This window comes from Pongo pygmaeus, chromosome 5, assembly GCF_028885625.2.
Source record: "Pongo pygmaeus isolate AG05252 chromosome 5, NHGRI_mPonPyg2-v2.0_pri, whole genome shotgun sequence".
In the NCBI taxonomy this organism is placed as follows: domain Eukaryota; kingdom Metazoa; phylum Chordata; class Mammalia; order Primates; family Hominidae; genus Pongo; species Pongo pygmaeus.
The window spans coordinates 74,591,466-74,613,204 of NC_072378.2; the positions used below are offsets into that span (position 1 = coordinate 74,591,466).

Sequence of the window (21,739 nt, forward strand, 5' to 3'; positions counted from 1 at the left end):
AGTCCCTTTTTAGAGTACCTAAGAGGGAATAGGAAAGAGAGAGGGAGAAGAAAGTAAAGATGTGAGAAGACCAGTCTGTAGGCTATCTCCAGGAGAGGTTACTGTTCCTCAAAAGGGGAAGGCGTAGAAACAGTGGCAGTGAACAGAAAGCAACCCTAGTAGACTTTTTGCCATGTAGTCACTACCTTTCCCTGAACCTAGATCTACTTTTGCTCTAGCAGAGGCTCCCTCCCTTCTGAGGTCCTCCTCTTTCTTCTGTTCTCCAAGATTTACAAATATGTGTCTTACAGTGCTGGGGTTTGTTTAGGGTTTTTTTGAATAATGTTTAGTCTCATAGTACTTGCTCTCTTCTGTTCTGGATATATGCCTGTGCTCTGTCTATTAATTTTATCTCTGGTAATAGAAATTCTGGCAATCATTTCAAATAAGTCATCATCTATAATGATGATATTCCTTTATTACCATTCCTTTGATTCTATCTTGACAGTTTTCCCTTACACCTTATTCTTCCTAGTATAGTACCAGTATAGGTATAAATGTCATAAGTTTAAAGGTATAAAACTCTATCAGGTTTTGAAATTTGGCTACTCAGCATTTCCGTCCTTATTATAAAACATAGTTACATCTATTCAAAAGCCATTTTTCTAGTGTGTGCTTGCATGTGTCTCTGTGCTGCTGCTGTGGGAAGTAATTCAGACAGGTCTACTTCTCATGATCTGAACATCCTGAAGGGGTTGATTCCTACACTGCATTTTTCCACATACCAAGCCAAAGAACTAATGCCTCATTTAAGTAACTTTCCTATGTTTCCTTACCCTTTTTCCATTTTCTTTCTGAAAAGCAAATTATCATCCAATTCAAATATAATTATAACACAAATTAGCCAATGATAAATGAAAAATTAATCATCATGAAATAAAACTGTATTTCATCTTATAGATTGTTCCAGCCAGCTTTCATTGAGTTTCATATACCACTTTCAAAAATAGAAGTTAAATTGAAAATGTAATGTAAACTCTCTTCTAAATCAATTTGTCTTTTCCGTTAGAGCTCAGCTCAAAAGTCATCCAACTTTCCACAGCAATACAGAAGATCTGCTTCTGGATAACATTCATGTGGAAATACATTTGATTTACAACCAATGAATTAGAGCCACCATTCCAAAGGACAAAGTTCACTATTGATAAGTTAACTCAGTTACTTTAAGCTATACACAGTTTTTAAAAACATCTTAACAATTAAATTACCATTCAACTTCAAAGTCGGCTTGAGCAAAAAAGTGTTTCTTCCATAATTATTACCTCTCCACATTGACTTCAATTTTTATCTGACAAGCAATTAATTCACAGAAAAAAAGGAAATAGAAATTACTGTTTGGTGACTGTGCTAAAGTTCCCTGGCAACATCAGAGTTATTATACCCAGAATGTATGATTTTTCAAATTATGAGACAGCAGTAAATCAAGGAAAACACAGAGGCCTTGTTTAGTCCATCTTTAAGGGGCTCATGTTACTCAACATCATGCAGAATTCCTGAGATGTGCTAAAAACCTCATTGTAACAAAATGTCAACTGAATACACTTGGTTTGATCTGTAGGAAGCCATTCATATCTAGGACATTAGCAGGTTGCTACAGCAACTGAAACAAAGGAAATTCTAAAAAGTCATATTTTCCGTAGCCAAAAAACAACACTCAAAAATTTAACAAGAAAACATATTATTCTTCAAATTGAAATTCTCGTTCATTTGTGGTAAATCTCTGAATTAAAATGGGCAGTATTTATTGAGAGGTTTATAAAAACAGATTTTCCTCCAAGCACTAACAGCGGCAATTAAAGGTTCTTTCAAGACTTGAAGTTCAATTACATATACAGTAGTGTTTTTGTAATTACATTGTCTAACTGCTCTAACAACAACAACAACAGGGGAAAAAAACAATGTAAATCAAACCTAATGATGTGTGCTCACATTCCTCTGAAGTTTGGATCTGAAATAGTAATAAACTCTGCCTTTGTGATTCTATTGCGTACAGTACTATAGCCAACCATGAACTTCCCAAACACCAGTGCTAATAAATCTCTCTTCCAGCAACAAGGGAATTTTCTGATCATTGGCTGCATTTCAAAAAAAGTACTAGGAAATAGATTCAAGTTAGAGATGGTTGTAGACCACACTACACATTTTTTTTAAATACAAAACAACAACTTTATTTCCTTTTGAATTGAAAGCCATAATGCATTTGAGGTAATCTATAAGATGTCCAACCTACGGAATGCTCCTGCCGGCTGACACCATGCCTCTGGATAAAGGAAACATTCCTTCAAGTTCTGCTCTTACCACCTCCTCTCCCAAGAGAAAAACAGATTAGAAAAACAGCAGCCCTCAAAAGCAGTTGCCTGGCTCTGTTTCTGGGCTTTCCACTCCCTGCATTTACCATCATATCCTATTCCTGTATATGGTATGTGGATTTGGCTGAGTTAATACAACAAAATGAAATGGAATAACCAGGGGCAAAAATCTTCTATTATTTTCATTTAGTCACAACTATGCTTTCACATATTTGTCAAGTTTACCACACATAATGCAATGGGATAAATATGTTAACAAAATCAGGCTGGAGGCCCTTCGGTAATCCTTCACTGCAGTAAAGCACTTTAGCATAAATGAACAAAATGTCCATTGTAAATTTTTACAATTTAGTTAGGAATTAACTGTATTTTTTTAAGCAAACTTGCAAATTATCTAGCTTTCCTTCTTCTCAGGAAATAGAAAACAATAGCTTTTAAAATTTATTTTACTATCTATATGTTTCCCTTAGAGATTGTTTCTGATCAAAGACACGTGCGTGTGTGTATACTCACACATGCGTACAAGTTGATAGGTTTTCGATACCACTCGTGAAGAGCTATAATATTATAAACAATTGAGCAATACATCTGGCTTACAAAAATCACAGCCTAGTAGAATGTGCTTCCTGTAAAATTAAAAAGTACATTTTGTTAAATACAATTTGTAATATATTATTCTTGGCAAAAATGCCTTAATTTTTAGAATCGAGAAGATTTTTACTGAGCATAAATATACTTTTAAAAGCAAGAAAGCACAAATGAATACCAGAAGGTTAAAAGGCACAACCAGAAGAAAAACTATTAAATTATTTCCAAGATACTTCTTATAAAGAAGAAATGTTCACAAATACAATCTATACCTATCTTGTGAAAAACAAAGAGTGAAAGTTTGTCCTCTAAAAAAATCTTATGAACAATCTATGCTAAAAGATTGTGGAAAGCATTTGGAGAAACAGAACTTCAAAGGTCCAAAGAAAAGGACAAATTTCTCCAAAATTCTGGACGTTGCCCCAGATTGTAAAGATCACATGCTTTTTTTGTTTGGATTATGTCTGTGTATTTAAGGCAATTTCTGTTTCTACTAATTTTTTCAAAACTTTTTGTGTTACCAATTATATTTGAAATACTAAAGCTATACAGTTGACAGCATGGGTTTCCTCTGTGAGGGTCCATTTATATGCAGATTTATTTCAACAAAACGCAGACAAAAAATACAGTATTCACAGGATGCGAAACCCACCTATATCCGGGGGCCAACTTTTCACATATACAGGTTCCCTAGGGCCGACTGCTGGACTTGAGTATGAGAGGACTTTGGTATATGCAGGGGATTTTGGTATATGCAGGGGTCTTGGAACCAATCCGCAGCCCCCAACCCTGAGTATACCAAGAGGCTTTTAGATATCAGATCTAAAGTTAATAAGCTATGTCCTCTTGATGAATTTTGTAGACATATAGTATTTTACAGTTTCCAATGAATTTCACTTACATTCTCCCATTTGATCTCAACAATAACTCCGGAAAGAAAGAGGGAGGATAATCATCCCTTCTTTATAGATGAATAAACTAAGGCCCAGAGGGATTAAAGGTTTACTCCAGGTCACACAGCTAAGCAGTACAACCAGGACTCTTCTAGTTGTAAGTACTTTAAACACTGGTATTTAATCTTTCATTTAAATCTTTTTCTAGAAACAGATTTCATGGACTATGGAAATTTAACTCTTTATCACTATTTTTTTTTTTTTTTTTGAGATGGAGTTTCATTCTTGTTGCCCAGCCTGGGGTGCAATGGTGCAATCTCGGCTCACTGCAACCTCCGCCTCTCGAGTTCAAGCGATTCTCCTGCCTCGGCTTCCCAAGTAGCTGGGATTACAGGCATGCGCCACCATGCACAGCTAATTTTTGTATTTAGTAGAGACAGGGTTTTACCATGTTGGCCAGGCTGATCTCAAACTCCTGACCTCAGGTGATCCACCTGCCTTGGTCTCCCAAAGTGCTGGGATTACAGGCATGAGCCACCGCACCTGGCCGATCACTACTACTTAGATTAGTATTTTTTATTTATTTGTTTTTCATTCTTAAGTCTTGAAGTTTCTAAGAACCGCCTATTGTATGTCCTGTCTCATTAATTACAATATCTACAACCTTCCAAGCTCCTGGAGCCATCAACTTTGATGGATATTTTGCTTAGTCGCTGTGATTTCATATTAGAAGATACTTCAGATTCATTTTCTTCCTATAATCATTTAAAATAAGTCATATAAAATATAATGATAAAGACAAGGAAAGCTATTGCTCATAGTCCATGTAGGCCCCAGCCATAGGACTGAGTCAACATCATGGGATTTTTAGCATTGCAATCCATTCTCATTGCGGTTCAATTAAATTTGTATTTTCTCTCCCTTACATTATTCACTTAGTAGCTGTGGTGAGTTAAACCTAAGCTGTGATTATATCTCAAAAGATCCTGAAAAATATAAAGGCCTCTGACAATTAACTCTAAAGAACCAAGGAAACCGCTCCAGTCTTGCTGATGTTTCTTACTAAGTACTTTATCGCAATCACTTTGAACATTTAATACAGAACGGAATTTCAGAAATCACTTAGAAAACAAATAGAAATTTGGATTCTTGACCAGGAGCGGTGGCTCAGGCCTGTAACCCCAGCACTTTGGTGGCCGAGGCGGGTGGATCACGAGGTCAGGAGATCGAGACCATCCTGGCTAACATGGTGAAACTCCGTCTCTACTAAAAATACAAAAAATTAGCCAGGCGTGGTGGCGGGCGCCTGTAGTCCCAGCTACTCCGGATGCTGAGGCAGGAGACTGGCGTGAACCACAGAGGCAGAGCTTGCAGTGAGCCGAGATAGCGCCACTGCAGTCCGGCCTCGGCAAAAGAGCGAGACTCTGTCTCAAAAAAGAAAAAAAAAGAAACTTGGATTCTTATATTTCTTCAGCTTTTATGCATGGTAAATGAAAAGAGCACATGAATGGATATCAGAAAATGGCTCTTATCTGGATCTGAAAGACAGAACTAGCTGCATAAACTTGGGCAATCCAAACCTTTTTTCACAGATGTTTCCCAAGGTCCCTTCCCGCTCTGAATGTCATACACCTATTCTCCTTTCAACCAACCCATGGAACTATAAACACATTTCTTTGGCCTCATGATGCATCCAGCTCCCCAAGGCACTTCTGAATCAAGTTTAATTTTTTCCGTTGCTTACATTCTACATCTCTGAATAACAGAGAGCTTTATGGTTATTTGTTTTTCAATATGCATTGAAAAACATGCATATTGAAAATCCTTTAAGAGAAAGGATTGCATACTTCTAGATTCATTGTCTGAAAACATTTTAAGCTTCCTAGAGGCAGCACCACAAACAAGTTCCTGGATTTTCAGAAAATACGATGGTAATTACCTTCAAGTGTTGTTCCTTCACCAAAGAGGGCGTCTCCAGCCCCAGACGCATACAAGGCTGTCACAGATAAGGCGTATTGTGTCCCTTCCTTCAATCCCTGCAGCACCGTATTGGTTGTATCTCCCCTCACAGTGACCTCTTGAGTTTCACCCCCTGCCACTGGGGTATATGTGACGAGATACTGTTTCACTTTTCCTGGTGCCCCACTCCAAGATAATTTCATAGTAGACGTCGTAGGGTCAGAAACTCTTAAGTCTCTTGGATTCCCTCTAACTTCATTAAAAAATGACAACATCATCAAAACCCATTATTTAATAAAATGACTTGAAAAACACTTTGTTACTTTACTTACGCATGTGCACTACATCAAAGTTATATCCTGGCTGAGACTATCACTGTTGTGATATAACTGTTGACTAGCCAACAAAGCTTAAGCATCTCTAAATCAGACCCTATATGTTAGTAGAAATAAGGGGAAAGATATCCAGTCCCTTTTCTGTGTTTACAAAGGTTAAAATCTTCCATGTAAAATCTTCCATGTTAGAATATTTCCTATAAAATAGTTTCCCTGTATTTCCTTAAAAGTGGAACAAAGCACTATAAAATATATACATGTTGATTAGTATTACAATGCAGATTTTAATTCCTTTAAGAAATCTTCAGTAAAAACAGTTAATCAGTGTAATGCTATGAACATCTAAAGGTAACATCCAGGAACTAATTCTGATATAATAAAAATGATAAATTATAAACATATTGCTTTCCCTAGGGGGAAAAAAAGTAAGAGAAAAAACAGCTAAGTGAGACCGAGCCTTGGGTACAAATCCCGAGGGACCACCCATCCTTTTGTAGCTGTGATGTCTGCTATTTCATGACTTTCTTTGTAGATTGGTCATGTCCTCTCTGAAGGTTCCTAAGGAATCCGGCCCTATGTCACCCTCCACTAAGCATATAAAAGCCAGCTAGCTTTACTCCAGAAAATAGAAAGATAAAGAGGTATTGGGTCACATTATGGTGCCCAGCACAAAGAGCCCTAGACCCTCAGCAAGAAAGAAAACCAATGAAGTAGTCACACTTCACCAATGGAAGAGAGGAGGAAGAAAGCAGGTAAAAAGAGAAAGCCTCTATAGCAGAACAGGCTAATGAGCTAGGTTGCAGGGGGAAGAGAGGAGAGTGAAGCAATGAAAGGAGGAAGAGAGATGCAGTGGGAGGGAGGGCAAAGGGCAGTGGGAGCGTGATGCAGTGGGGGAGGAAGGAGAGTGATGCAGTGTGAGGAGGGAGAGTGATGCAGTGGGAGGAGGGAGAGTGATGCAGTGGGAGGAGGGAGAGTGATGCAGTGGGAGGAGGAAGAGTGATGCAGTGGGAGGAGGGAGAGGGATGCTGTGGGAGGTGAGAGAGTGATGCAGTGGGAGGAGGGAGAGGGATGCTGTGGGAGGTAGGAGAGTGATGCAGTGGGAGGAGGGAAAGTGATGCAGTGGGAGGAGGGAGAGTGATGCAGTGGGAGGTGGGAGAGTGATGCAGTGGGAGGAGGGAAAGTGATGCAGTGGGAGGGAGGGCAGTGGGCGGTGGGAGCATGATGCAGTGGGGGAGGAGGGAGAGGAATGCCGTAGGAGTGGGGAGAGTGATGCAGAGGGAGGGAGGGCAGTGGGACAGAGAAGGGTGATGCAGACCAAGAGATAATGGATACTCCTTGTAAATGTCTGCAGTAGGACAGTAAAATCCACAAACTCAGATTCACCATTTATTAGCTGTGTGGTCTTGATTTATTATTTAATTTCCTCAGCCTCAATTCTCTTATAAAGCTGAGATGATGATAATAATAACATAAAGTCTATGCAGAGATTAAACAAAATATAAGAAAAGCTCTTTGTACAGAACCTGACACCAGACAGGTACTCAGTAACTTTTCATTATTGCTAATGTGTTCTTTGCATTATTACTGCTATTTTAAAAACATTACAGCTAGGAAATAAAATGAAAAATTATGTATGCCTTACTTTCCCCCCAATGAAATCACATATTAAACATTAATAATTTCAACAAACATCAGAATGTATACTGGGATCCTAATCATCCCATTTAAAGAAAAACAAGCTAATGTTTAAAAACCTTTCTTAAGAAGTAAAATACAATTTATTTCAATAGTGCATAGCAGTTTGATTTTTAATTCTTAGTCATCCTTCAATTCACACTAAAACATTTAATAATATTATTTTTAAAAGAATATTGAGACTATATCCTAGCATTTAAATTCTATTGACACAAGGCCGGGCGTGGTGGCTCACACCTATAATCCCAGCACTTTGGGAGGCCATGGCAGGCAGATCACCTGAGGTCAGGAGTCTCAGACCAGCCTGGCCAACATGGTGAAACCCTCCTTCTACTAAAAATTCAAAAATTAGCTGGGTGTAGTTGCACGCGCCTGTAATCCCAGCTATTTGGGAGGCTGAGTCAGGAGAATCACTTGAACCCAGGAGGCAGAGGGTGCAGTGAGCCGAGCCACCGCATTCCAGCTTGGGCAACAGAGAGAGACTCTGTCTCAAAAAAATTAATTAATTAAATAAATAAATAAGTAAATCTATTGACACAAGTAAATAATGTCATGATTAAGTAAAAAAAAAAATTTAAACTTAAATCTAAAAGGACTATGGTCTAACATACTCAAATAATTGAAACAAAGTGTCTCATGAGTTTTTTATCTGGATAGTTGTCCCAATTTTCCCCTCTAGTCTAAGAGTTTGGTTGTCACCATATGATAAGCATATTTCCTCTACCTTCTTCAGTGGCTGCATTTCCAGTTAATGGAGTACCAGGTCCTGAGAAATATTCAGGAATTACAGATACTTCATATTTTGTGTCTGGAATCAAGTTCTCCAGGGTTCTCCTCCTCTGATTGGGTGGGGTGGTAACTTCTCTGCTCTCTCCACCAGCAACTGGTCTATATATAATTCGATATCTTAAAACTCTCCCTGGAGCTTGAGTCCAAGTAATTTTAAAACTATCTGTAGTCTCATCTGTCACCTTTAGGTTTCGAGGCGCTCCTTTTACTGAAATAAAAAAGGAAAAATAGATTTTAAAACATAAATTGACTGACTTTATATGAAAAATACAAAAATTACTTTTTTATTACTAAATTATACCATTTCTCTAAAGAAATCCATCAGCAATTTATTTGCAAACATCCTGGTTTCTGTACTCATTTAGCCAGAGATTAACTAAATTCTGAAACAGCAAATATGAATTCTACAATATCCAGAAAGAAACTAAGTACTGTTAATTTTTTAATTACATAAAGATGTATATAATAGTAAACTTTTAAAATAATAAATATTCTATCAAATGCTAAATTTATACTGCTATAAACTTCAAGAATAAAAACAATTCATTTCTTTGAATATAAACAGCCAAGACTTTCACTCTTACTACATTTTCTCACGAAACTAGAAAATAACACCTAACACCCAGCTCTGCCATATCAACCCACCCAACCAAACCGTCTTATCCAGTCAGTCCCACACTAACTTTTTATCTGTATAGTCATTTGACTTGGAGAATAATTCAACCATACATAGGACGGAACAAGCAGAGAATAGGTACTTAATGAATGCTCATTATATCTACATCTTGAAGCTAAGATGCACTGTGGGTAACACCCACAGACTCATAGTTTTAAATGCATTTTTCATTATGCCCAAATGAGAACATCATTTGGTTTTGTGTTTAGTAAACATGTTTAAATGACCTTCTTGCTCAATGGGGCCAACTGTCTATATAGACAACATATTCAGGAAAGATGAACTAAAGGTCTTTGTCTTCTTAGTCCACTGGGGTGAAAGCCTAGCACAACATGCCTGGCAAATGACACACAGACATTTAGAAGTTTACTTAAATATTCAACACATCAATAGATCACTCCAGGGAGAAAGAAAGGAAGGAAGTATATCTCTCTAGAAGAGAAAGGAAGGAAGTATATCTCTCCAGGAAAGAAAGAAATGGTAGTTGGCCAACTTACACCCATGATTCATTTTGTATTGGAAGGAAAAAGATTAAATGAGTCAGAACAAATCAGCAGATAGACTGATGGGTTGGAATCCTAGCTCTGAAGCTTCATAGATATGTAATTCTGAGCCGCAGATTACCCTAGCAGCAAAACATGACTATTTATAGGATTATTTAAGTGGTTAAATGAGATAATCTATGGAAAACATTTAGCAGAGCACCTGAAACATAGCAGGAGCTCTATAATTGTTAGCTTAATGAAAGTATTACATTGGAAACTTTCTTATCAACTAAAGAAAATTTAAATCCCAGATTCCATTACAGACAATATAACTGAAAAGACTTTACCAAACTCCATTGTAGTAGACCAATGACCAAAAACTAGAGTAGACCAATGACCAAAAACTAGTGTATGAATGGAGTGACTTCTACTCAAAAACCCTGAGACAAGTCCTCTCTTGAGACAGATTTCCCATTCCCCTCCCAAAATGCTGAAAAGAAAGGGTCAAGGTCATCGAGCAGCAGTGTGGGCATTACAGGAAAAGCATCAGAAACTCAGAAATATCTGAGTATGGCCTTCTCCCTTATATGACCACAAAAGTCATAAGATGAAAGGACTTCTTAGGCCATTTAGTTTATGTGATGGCCTTCAGGAAGAAATATACCTAAACCATGCAAAAGAAAAAAGGAAAAATAGCAATCTTATCTGAAAAATGTTTCAGAGAAAAACGATTCTCTAGCTTTTATCAGTATAGTATGCCAATGTGCACCATCCCTGTCAGCAAATACTTCTTTATAACTATCTTAAATTCCTCACACTATTCTTTCAGGGTCTTCACCTCCTATTCCCAGTCAAACGAGGAAAGAACAATTGACATTTATTGTGATACTTTGCTATGCTTATGTTAAAGAATAATTGCCTTGCCTTAGTCTTCCACTAACCAACTTAAATTGGTGCCTTAAATGTCAAACATAACAAAGTGTGTCCAAATATATTCAACTCTATCCAGTAAGGAGTACACATGTAAACAAATACTGCTTAAAATATTTGGCAAAATGTGCACACCATGTTCATAGCAGCAATATTCACAAAAGGTGGATGCAGCCCAAATGTCCATTGATGAATGGAGATACACAAAATGTGAGGCAGGGCGCCATGCCACACACCTGTAGTCCCAGCTACTCAGGAGGCTGAGGCAAGAGAATCATTTGAGCCTAGGATTTTGAGGCGAACCTGGGTAACATAGTAAGAAACCCATCTTAAAAGATATGTGGTGTATACATACAGTGGAATATTATTCAACCATAAGTAGAGAGGGCATTCTGACACATGCTACGACATGGATCAACCTTGAGGACATTTACTAAGTGAAATAATCCAGGCACAACAAGACAAGTACTGAAAGATTCCTCTCTCAAGTGAGGTAGTTAGAGTAATCAAATTCCTAGAGACAGAAAATAGAATGGTGGTTTCCAGGAGTAGAGGGAAGGAGGGAATGGGGAGTTATTGCTTAATGGGTACAGAATTTCAGTTTTGCTAGTTCTAAAGATGGATGGTGGTGATGGTAGCACAACAAGGTGAATGTACTTAATGCCACTAAAATGTGCACTCAAAAAATGGTTACAATGGTAAATATGTTATGTATATTTTACCACAACTTTTTTAAAAGAAAATAAATAATTTATAATATACTTATTACCAATATATATACATATATATATTTGCCGTAACTCTGTAAGTACAGTAAACAATTTCAGAAAGACTTAAGACATGACATTCCTGAAATGTGGGACCAAAAAAGATGGATAAGCAGTATTTCAAAAGTTAATTCCATAATTATCAACAGTTCTCTAGGTCTCTTAACTTCAAATTCATCAAAAGAAGTCTAAGGTTTTTTACTTAAAAGTTATTTTTCTCTTTTTAAAAAGATTTATGAAAAGCTGTCTTTTAAAGATGCCAAATCTTACAAAGGCTTTGGCAATTCTGAACTATAAAGCAGATGGTTACTACAAACTGTAACTCTGTAGTGCAATAAATTATTCATTTTTGAAAAACAGTGGCAGAAACCCCATCACACCTTCTTCGGTGGTCTCTTCTCCAGCTAAGGGAATGCTGAAGCCATCCTCATACTCCGCAGTCACATTGACCAAATACAGGGTCTCTGGCTTCAGGTTGCTGAGAACAACACTGGTGCTCGATGCTGGCTCCACCACAGTGACCTCATCATCCCCAGTCGCTTCTTTGTAGGTGATGTGATATGAAAAAACATTTTCTCCAGCTGGAGACCAGTTGGTTTTGAAACCATAAGAAGTCACTTCTGAAAAACTAAGATCCTTTGGAGGGACATAAGCTATTAAAAAAAAAAGACAGTTAAAAATGTTTGACTCTATAAAACAAAACAGTAACCAATATTTCAATGTTTATAAAATGGTTTACATTAATTTGGGAGAATGGTGCTCATTGAGACTACTGCACTGAGTACCTCATCTATATTTGACCATTGAGAGAAAGCCCCCCACAACTTACAACCCAACAAGAGATCTTGATTATTCACCTTGACTATCCATAATACTAACTTCTATTATTTAAATGACTGATTAAATTTGAATGTGAATTTTGAGATTCTTAAAGCAGTAGTAATAGAATGGCCTTGCCCACAATTGGAATATTTAAACCATAGCAGACCTAAAATGAACCATGTACATTTTCCCATTCATCCCTGGTACTTGGATATTAACCTTTGGTGGTTTGCAGACAAATATTTCAAAGTAAAAATTATGGAATTTTTCCCAACAACAAAATATTTATTAAACTTAGCAGTTATTAAACTAAATCATAGAAAGAGACAACATTTAACACATACAGTGTATACTTAGGGGGCACACAGGCAAAATAAAGAAACGAGAGAATGCAACATTATTAACAATCCCCCAAAAAAAAAAAGCAGGAAGGGCATGGGGGCTAATGCCTATGATCTCACCACTTTGGGAGACTGAGGTGGGTGGATCACCTGAGGTCAGGAGTTCAAGACCAGACTAGCCAACATGGGGAAACCCCATCTCTACCAAAAAAAAAAAAAAAACAGAAAAATTAGCCAAGTGTGGTGGCACACTCCTGTAGTTCCAGCTACTGGGGAGGCTGAGGTGCAAGAATTGCTTGAACTGGGGAGGCAGATATTGCAGTGAGCATAGATTGCACCACTGCACTCCAGCCTGGGTGACCTCCAGCCTGGGTGACAGAGTGAGACCCTCTCCAAAAAAAAAAAAAAAAAAAAAAAAGCAGTACATAGGAAAGCCAACTGAGTGAAAGTGATAGCATGATAGTGCTAGGACAGTTACAGCTTAGGAAGGCTTAATGAAAAGGATGGGACTCTTTATTATTATAATACTTTGAGTTCTGGGGTACATGTGCAGAATGTGCAGGTTTGTTACATAGGTATACACGTGCCATGGTGGTTTGCCGCACCCATCAACTCGTCATCTACATTAGGTATTTTTCCTCATGCCATCCCTCCTCCAGCCCCCCCACCTTCCTATAGGTCCTGGTGTGTGATGCCCCCACCCCTGTGTCCATGTGTTCTCATTATTCAACTCCCACATATGAGTGAGAACATGCAGTGTTTGGTTTTCTGTTCTTGTGTTAGTTTGCTGAGAATGATGGTTTCCAGCTTCATCCATGTCCCTGAAAAGGACACAAACTCAAGGGATGGGACTTTTAACTAAACATTGAAAAGTAGATCAGGCAAATGAGGAAAATTCCAGATGTGACAAATGATGCCCAAAATGATTCAGGAAAGGAAATGCATAAAAAGAATCCAAAGGTCCAGGACTATATTCTCGTCACCTTTGAGTTGAAGGACCCAGCTCAGTGTCCAGCACATAGTGAACACCCCATACATGGGATTTGGATTGTAAATGACACATACATGATAAAACTTGTTCCTAAACCTGCTTGAGGATCTAGGAACAGAAACATCTCATGTCTCTTATAAGTAAACAGCTTTTTCACCAACTAAAATATGATCCATATCCAGGAGAAAGTCACATCTCAGAGCTAAGTAAACTAAGTTCAATAGTTTTCAATAACATAGGAAAGTTACTTTTTCTTGTCTATAAAAAGAATTGGAGAAGCATATTATCCACAGTTTTAGAACCAAAATTCTTTGTTCATGAAGAAATAACTTTTACTTTCAAAGTCTACTAACCTTTCTTCTTTATAGCTGCCAATTCTTGCTCAATTCTAAGGCAGATAGACTGTGTGAGTTCAAAAGATATCCTCTGAAAAGCATCAAAATCTTCCACCGTGAACACATGGGTCTCTGCAGGAGGAGAGGCAATAGCTTCCAATTCTGAGCGAACGGCATCCTTCACACCAACTGCAAAGATTTCAACATCTGAATTCCTTAGTTTTATCGCAGGATCTCTGAAAGCATCTGATGATTTCCCATCCGTGATAAGAATCATGACCTTTGGCACATTGCTTCTTGATCCCTTGCTAGGCACAAATATTTTTTCTCTGACATAAGTCATTGCTTTGCCAGTATTCGTAGATCCTCCTCTGTAAGGGAAGGTGTTTATTGCTTCAATTATATCTTCAACTTTGGTGAATTTTTTCAAAGTGAACTCAGTATGAGGATCCCGGCTGTATTGGACAAGACTAATCTGGACCCTATTTGGTGAAATTTCAAAACTTTTTACAAGAACTTCCAAAAAGGCTCTAACTTTAACAAAGTTTGCAATCCCAATGCTATAGGAGCCATCAACCAAAAACACAATATCAGCTTTTATATCCACACCACGTGAGCATTCTGTAAAGAGAAAAGAAGTACATTAAACTTCAATACATATTAATCATTAAAATATACATATCTAGCTTTCTTAGTAAGCATGCTTCTTAAAAAAAAAAAACAAACTATTGCAAATATTTCATTCAAAACTAAGTCCAAACAAGTAAGGCATTCTGTCAAACAGATCTTCACATATTCCAAACACAATGATGCACACATTAACTTACCCACTTGAACTTTCATTGGCTGAGTCTTCTCCATTATTGAAATGGGTTCACTGGATGTCATTCCCTTCATGGCGGAAACACTGATCTGGTATTCTGTGTCTGCTGAGAGGTCGCGAACACTGAGTGTGGTTGTCTGAGGCCCCACACTCAGAGCGTGCTGTCGGCTTCCTGCGGTCATTGGTGTGAGGATGACTTTGTAGCCGGTCACTGGACTAGGAGATGGATTCCAATTTAGCTTAACATATTTTGAAGAGACTTCCATGGCAATCAAATTTGAAGGAGGCTCAACAACTAAAAAGTTACAAGCAGATAGTGATTAATAACAGTGCGATGTAACCTTACTAATTTGGTCTTTAGATTTGGACCTTCAAATCTCCTTATTCAAATTAATCCTGAATATATTGAAAAGAGTTGCCCAATACCCTCCTCAGTCCCCAATTTCACATGTCCCTATCAAACCAAAAGTGGTTCAACACTTGGCTTTTAGTCAAATTGCTGAGAAGTTAATGGAATAAGAAAGTATTTGGAAGAAATTAATGTTGGGACACCTCATGCCTAATTCTTCTCTGAAACCAAGATTTCCATTCTGGTTTTGGTATTCACTCATTGTCTTCATTCTCAAGTACCAAAGTAGGCACTTGATAAATATTTGTTAAATCAATGCTTCATTCAATTCTTTAGGGAATTTTTCTCTCTTAATAACATCATAAAAGTATAATCTTTAAAAGATACTTTATAATATGCCAAGAAAGAGAAAGCATTTAGTAGTTCTTAAATGACAGGTTCTTATGATTTTAAACACTTTCATTTTCACTAGTTTCAGGGTAAGAAAAAAAGTTCAACTATGTCCACAGTGCCACCAAACAGAGGGGAAACAATGGCTTATAACATGCATATTGACACATGCATATCAATCCTCTAAAAAATGGTGATCCTTACTCAACATAGAACATAGTCATGTATTTGACAGTTAACATAAAGTATTTTAAGATATTTCAGACAATATCAAAATTCTGGATTTGTCAATGGAATCGACTTCCTGGAAGATATAGTTATAATTTTTTACAAATCAACCTGCAAGAAGTGTGTGTAAAAACAGGCCCAAATTTACACATCACATCCTCAAAAAAGCAATCAGATGTAGGATATAAAAATGATGTTTATACCAAATAGGCAAAAGCTGGAAGCATTTCACTTGAAAACCAGCACAAGATGAGGTTGCCCTCTCTCACTATTCAACATAGTATTGGAAGTTCTGGCCAGAGCAATCAAGCAAGAAAAAGAAATAAAAAGCATCCAAATATGAAGAAAGGAAGTCAAACTATCCCTGTTTGCAGATGACATAATCCCTCTAGAAAACTGCATAGTCTCAGCCCAAAAGCTTCTTAAGCTGATAAACAACTTTAGCAAAGTCTCAGGATATAAAATAAATGTGCAAAAATTGCTAGCATTCCTATACACAACAACAGTCAAGCTGAGAGCCAAATCAGGAACGAACTCCCATTCACAATGGGAGTTGTGAATAATAGGATAAAATACCTAGGAATACAGCTAATTAGTTAGGTGAAAGATCTCTTCAAGGAGAACTACAAACCACTGCTCAAAGAAATCAGAGATGACAATGGAAAAACATTTCATGCTCATACACAGAAAAAATCAATATCATTAAAATGGCCATACTGCCAAAAGCAATCTATAGATTGGCCTCTATTCCTATTAAACTACCACTGAGATTCTTCACAGAACTAGAAACAACTATTTTAAATTTCATATGGAACAAAAAAGAATCCGAATATCCAAGGCAATCCTAAGCAGAAAGAACAATGCTGGAGGTGCACGCTATCTGACTTCAAACTATGCTACAGGGCTGTGGTAACCAAAACAGCATAGTACTGGTACAAAAACAGACACCTAGACCAATGGTACAGAATAGAGAATCCAGAAGTGAGACTGAACACCTACAACCATCTGATCTTCAACAAACCTGACAAAAACAAGCAATGGGGAAAGGACCCCCTATTCAATAAATGGTGCTCAGATAACTGCCTAGCCATATGAAGAAGATTGAATCTGGACCCCTTCCTTAGACCATAGACAAAAATCAACTCAAGATGGATTAAAGACTTAAATGTAAGACCCAAAACTGTAAAAATCCTGGAAAACAACCTAGGCAATACCATTCAGGACATAGGCCCTGGCAAAGATTTCATGACAAAGAGGGCAAAAGCAATTGCAACAAAAACAAAAATTGACAAATGGGATCTAATTAAATTAAAGAGTTTCTTCATGGCAAAAGAAACTACCAACAGGGTAAACAGACAACATACAAAATGGGAGAAAATTTTTGCAAACTATGCATCCAACAAAGGTCTAATATCCAGCATCTATAAGGAACATAAACAAATTTACAAGAAAACAACACACAACCCCATTAAAAAGTGGGCAAAGGACATAAACAGACACTTTTCAAAAGAAGACATCCATGTGGTCAACAATCATACAAAAAAAAGTTCAACATTACTGATTATTAGAGAAACGCAAATCAAAACCACAATGAGACACCATCTCACACCAGTCAGAATGGCTATTATTAAAAAGTCAAAAAATAACAAATGCTGGTGAGGTAGTGGAGAAAAAGGAATGCTTATATACTGTTGGTGGGAGTGTAAATTAGTTCAACCATTGTGAAAGACAGTGCAGCAATTCCTCAAAGAACTAAGAACAGAAACACCATTTGACCCAGCAATCTCATTACTGGGTATATACCCAAGGAATATAAATTATCCTATTATAAAGATAAATGCACACATATATTCGCTGCAGCACTATTCACAATATCAAACACTTGGAATTAACCTAAAACCCTATCAATGATAGACTGGATAAGGAAAATGTGGTACATATATACCATGGAATACTATACAGCCATGAAAAAGAACAAGATCATGTCCTTTGCAGGGACATGGATAGAGCTAGAGGCCATTATCCTTAGCAAACTAACACAGGAATAGAAAACCAAATACCACAGGTTCTTGCTTATAAGTGGGGGCTAAATGATGAGAACACATGGATACATACAGGGAAACAACACACACACTGGAGCCTATTGGAGGGTTGAAGGTAGGAGGAGGGAGAGGATCAGGAAAAATAACTAATGGGTACTAGGCTTACTACCTGGGTGATGAAATGATCTGTACAACAAGCCCCCATGAAACAAGTTTATCTATGTAACAAACCTGTACATGTACCCCTGAACTTAAAAGTTTTAAAAATGAAAATAATTTTAAAAATAAAGAAATATATATATTTTTTTTTAAATGATGTTTAAGTAGAAAGTAGTAGGAGGGAAGCTACAGAGATGCCACATGGAAATTTGGCCAAACCTGAGGGATACAGAGGCAGTACAGGCTAGTCCAGCAGAAGAGAGAAGCCTTAGGTTAGTCCAGCAGAAGAGAGAAGACACTAAAGAGAAATCACACACCTGTGATGTAGCCCCAGCCCCCTACACAGGGAAAGTTCCAACAGTGGCAGAATAAAAGTCTGGCCTACCCTTGCATACATGCAACTGCACCCCAGGAAGAATTAAACTGTTTAAAAGATTGAGTAAAGAGAAGTAATCAGAGAAAAGTGGAGGTGAGTGAGATGGATTTTATAATAATACAAAGCAAAAAGGTTAGACAGTAGACAGTAAAATAAAGGATAGATTGAGAGCCCATGAAGTAATGAGAGGTTCTGAGACAGAATTAGGGCCAATGAACATTTTGACAAAATGTTCAGAGATTGAAGATTAAAGAGTTTGTATGATTGAAGATGTCACTATTTAGAATTTATATTTAATCACTTATCGATTCTCAGGCTGAGAGGAGAACAATGATGGAAAAATATAAAGGCTTTGGGTCATTATTTTTAATGTTCAAAAGGATGCTTTTGAAATGTCTTTTCTTTCTCCCATGTATTTAGAAGTAATAACTAATAGAAATGGGAGAATTTTCTAATGGGAGGATCACATTGACTGATCTTTGAAATATTCTTAAAAGCTTTCAAAACATTAGGCAGAGTATAATGATAGAAAACCCTTGTCCTTAGCCAGTTAACAGAAACATTGTTATCAAGTTGCAAATGTCTTTCCAGCCCATCAATGTTTAAAACAGAGTGCAAGATAATTAAAGCAAGTAGCAGAATAGCATAATTAGACAGACATTCAATGTACACAAAAGAGTCTTAAAGAAAAAAGTAAATCATAACTTTCCCCCACCAAAAAAATTTTAAGAACTGTGCAATGATACATTTTATTGAATGTTCCACTGGAAGGAAAAACAATACAAATGGTATCAACAAGTTGAGTTGCTAAAAAACAACACAATGGAGTATACAATTGGAGAATCACTGGAAGAAATATTTAAATAAATATGTCTACTTCTAAGATAACTATAAATACTCAAACAACGGAAAAGACTAACACATGGGGAACACTAAACAGTCTACTCACCTTCTTCTCCACTAACCAATTCACCAAGTTGTTCATCAACACCTGAGCACACCTGGGAGATGATCTCATTCTGAATATCCACAATTGCATCAAAGTTGGCCACATTGAAAACATGGTTCAGTGAAGGTGTGGAGGCAATTTGTTTGAGTTCTTTTGCATCTGCAGCTTTAATGCCTTCAAAACAAAAGGATAAGGACATATTGAAATGGGAAATGTGCCAATTGACTTGGAGAAGTTCTTCGTTTTCTCCGTTTTTCACAACTGAAGACATATTCAAATCATCATTAAGTCATAAGCCAGAATTGCTTTGCTTCATAACGAATGTGCAACTGTGCAGATGACAAAAACATTTTGTAATTTGACATATAGTGGCCAGCCAAGAGGAAAACAAATGGTTGATTAAACAGAGTGGGCTTTCATCCCAACCATACCATCATATGTCTTTGCCATCTGTAAAGATAATACTTTTTTCTTCCAGAGTCCTGAATAAGCTGGAGCCCTCTGAATTCTTCAAGTATTACATAATATAGGAAACACATAAAAAACACTTAATGATAATACAAGGAGGATCTTTATTAGAATCATTGGCCCAGCATTCTTTGAAAAGTAGAGAGCTGGCAAAGAATGTGAATACCACCCTCCTAAATACATATGCTAAGGGAGTTATATGAGGGAAATAGATAAGCAGAATTTTTACTTAAAGACAATTTAAGTCTTTAATATTACACTATAAAAATGCAATAAACACTTCTAATAGCATCCTTCTTTGAGGAATCAATCTTTCATCTTCCTAAACGTTAAGTATACTGTAGGAGTTGTAAAATGGAAATAATTAACTGAATTTAACCTACCCAAGGAGAAAACTTCAACTCCAACATTACGAAGCTCTCTTGCTGGAATTTCCACTTCATCCTGGGATTTTCCATCCGTAATAATAATTGCCACTTTAGGAAAGCCAACTCTTGCCCCAGCAGATTCCGTGAAAGTATTTTTAACTAAATAATCAATGGCATCCCCTAAAGGGAAAAGAAACACGTTCATTTACTCTGTACTACACAATTTTTCCAAAGTCAAAAACTATGTGAACAATGTCAAAAATATTTAATATGTAATAGGCAATGCATCATTTCTTTCTGAAACAGACATTTCATTTATTTTTAACTTTAAAAAAATCTGTAGAACATACCTGTCATTGTGTTACCACCTTTATATGGAATTTTTTTTATTGCAGCAAGAAGTTCATCCCTTTGGTAGTACTGATTTAAGTTAAATTCAGTCCTGGTATCAGAGCTGTATTGAACAACTCCAACTCTTGTCTTCTCTTCCCCAATGTCAAAAGCAGACACAAGAGCAGCAATAAAGTCTAAAATGTACTTGAAATTATTTCTTCCCACACTCCAAGAGCCATCCACAAGGAAAACCAAATCAGTCCAGGCACTGACAGAGCATTCTGAAATACATTTGATATCTTTTTAAATGATGCTTTATTAAATCAGCTCATCAATACGTGCTAACATTGCAAAAATGTTGGTTACTTATATCATTCTGTTCATTAGAACATATTCACCAATTGTTCTTTACCCACATGCACAAAGAAATATACAATTTTACTAACAACACATAGAAGCATTTTCAATGCCTTTATCAAGATGAATTCATGGAACTAGATGTCTTTAAATTGCTTTAGAAGACATTATACAAAAAAAGATAAATAGATCTATAACCTGCTCTCCAGGGGCATAAAGTCCAAGTATTCGTGCTATCAACCTCTCCATTTTTATAAACTATACCGTCACTCTTCTTTACAAGTACAAATTTTATAAAACATTTAGGAGTCATACAAAAGAAATATAAGCAAAGGGTTTTTATTCCTTGGTATATATCAACAAATAAATACAAAATAATTGCTGTACCATTCAAGGAAGTGCAGTTGAGTTGAAGACCTAATTTGTTAATATTCTCTTGCAATTTTCAATATAATTCTCTAAAGTTTGCATTAGGGTTAGTCTAGAGGGCTAAGGGAGCCTAACAGAAGTAAAAACAAGCATAAAATTATGCAAAATAGCCAAAATATATAGTCCTAATTATCAATATATTTAAATTTGACAATTAAAACCTACTTTTAGTGAACAAAGAGGGTAAACAATTATTTTTATTCAAAAGTTAAAAATCCATGTGGTATCTTGAAATTATCAGAATACAATGATCAGATTTTGTAACTGAATATGTTATCTTTCTTTCTCTCTATGGTGGAGGTCAGGTTGGTTTTATGAAAATCTGTATTTGTAATGCAATACCAAGTGAATTTTCTGATGATGATTTTGTTCTTGCAGTCAGCTGATAGGTAATAAAAGTAGTATTTGGCTAGGAAGAGAAGGAGAGGGTGCTGAAAAATTTTGCAAGCCAAATACAAGTTGTATGCTTAAATAAGTTTTGCACACTATTTAATAGGTCAATTTAAGCCTATTA

The 21,739-nt window shown here is 36.7% G+C and overlaps 1 protein-coding gene across 4 annotated transcripts in view; it reads right to left on the reverse strand.

Moving 5' to 3' along the window:
- The window catches only part of COL12A1 (collagen type XII alpha 1 chain), a 125,974-nt gene that overhangs the window by 84,782 nt on the left and 19,453 nt on the right, over nucleotides 1-21,739 (reverse strand). For 3 of the 4 annotated variants that reach the window (XM_063666330.1, XM_054492142.2, XM_063666331.1), the window contains exons 6-13: nucleotides 20,457-20,720; nucleotides 20,122-20,286; nucleotides 19,271-19,444; nucleotides 14,782-15,072; nucleotides 13,973-14,575; nucleotides 11,846-12,118; nucleotides 8,543-8,815; nucleotides 5,769-6,041 (exon numbers count right to left, since the gene is read on the reverse strand). In XM_063666330.1, the coding sequence (XP_063522400.1) occupies nucleotides 5,769-6,041; nucleotides 8,543-8,815; nucleotides 11,846-12,118; nucleotides 13,973-14,575; nucleotides 14,782-15,072; nucleotides 19,271-19,444; nucleotides 20,122-20,286; nucleotides 20,457-20,720 (2,316 nt within the window). The remainder of the gene's footprint in view (nucleotides 1-5,768; nucleotides 6,042-8,542; nucleotides 8,816-11,845; nucleotides 12,119-13,972; nucleotides 14,576-14,781; nucleotides 15,073-19,270; nucleotides 19,445-20,121; nucleotides 20,287-20,456; nucleotides 20,721-21,739) is intronic. The other variant, XM_063666332.1, reaches the window with a different exon arrangement.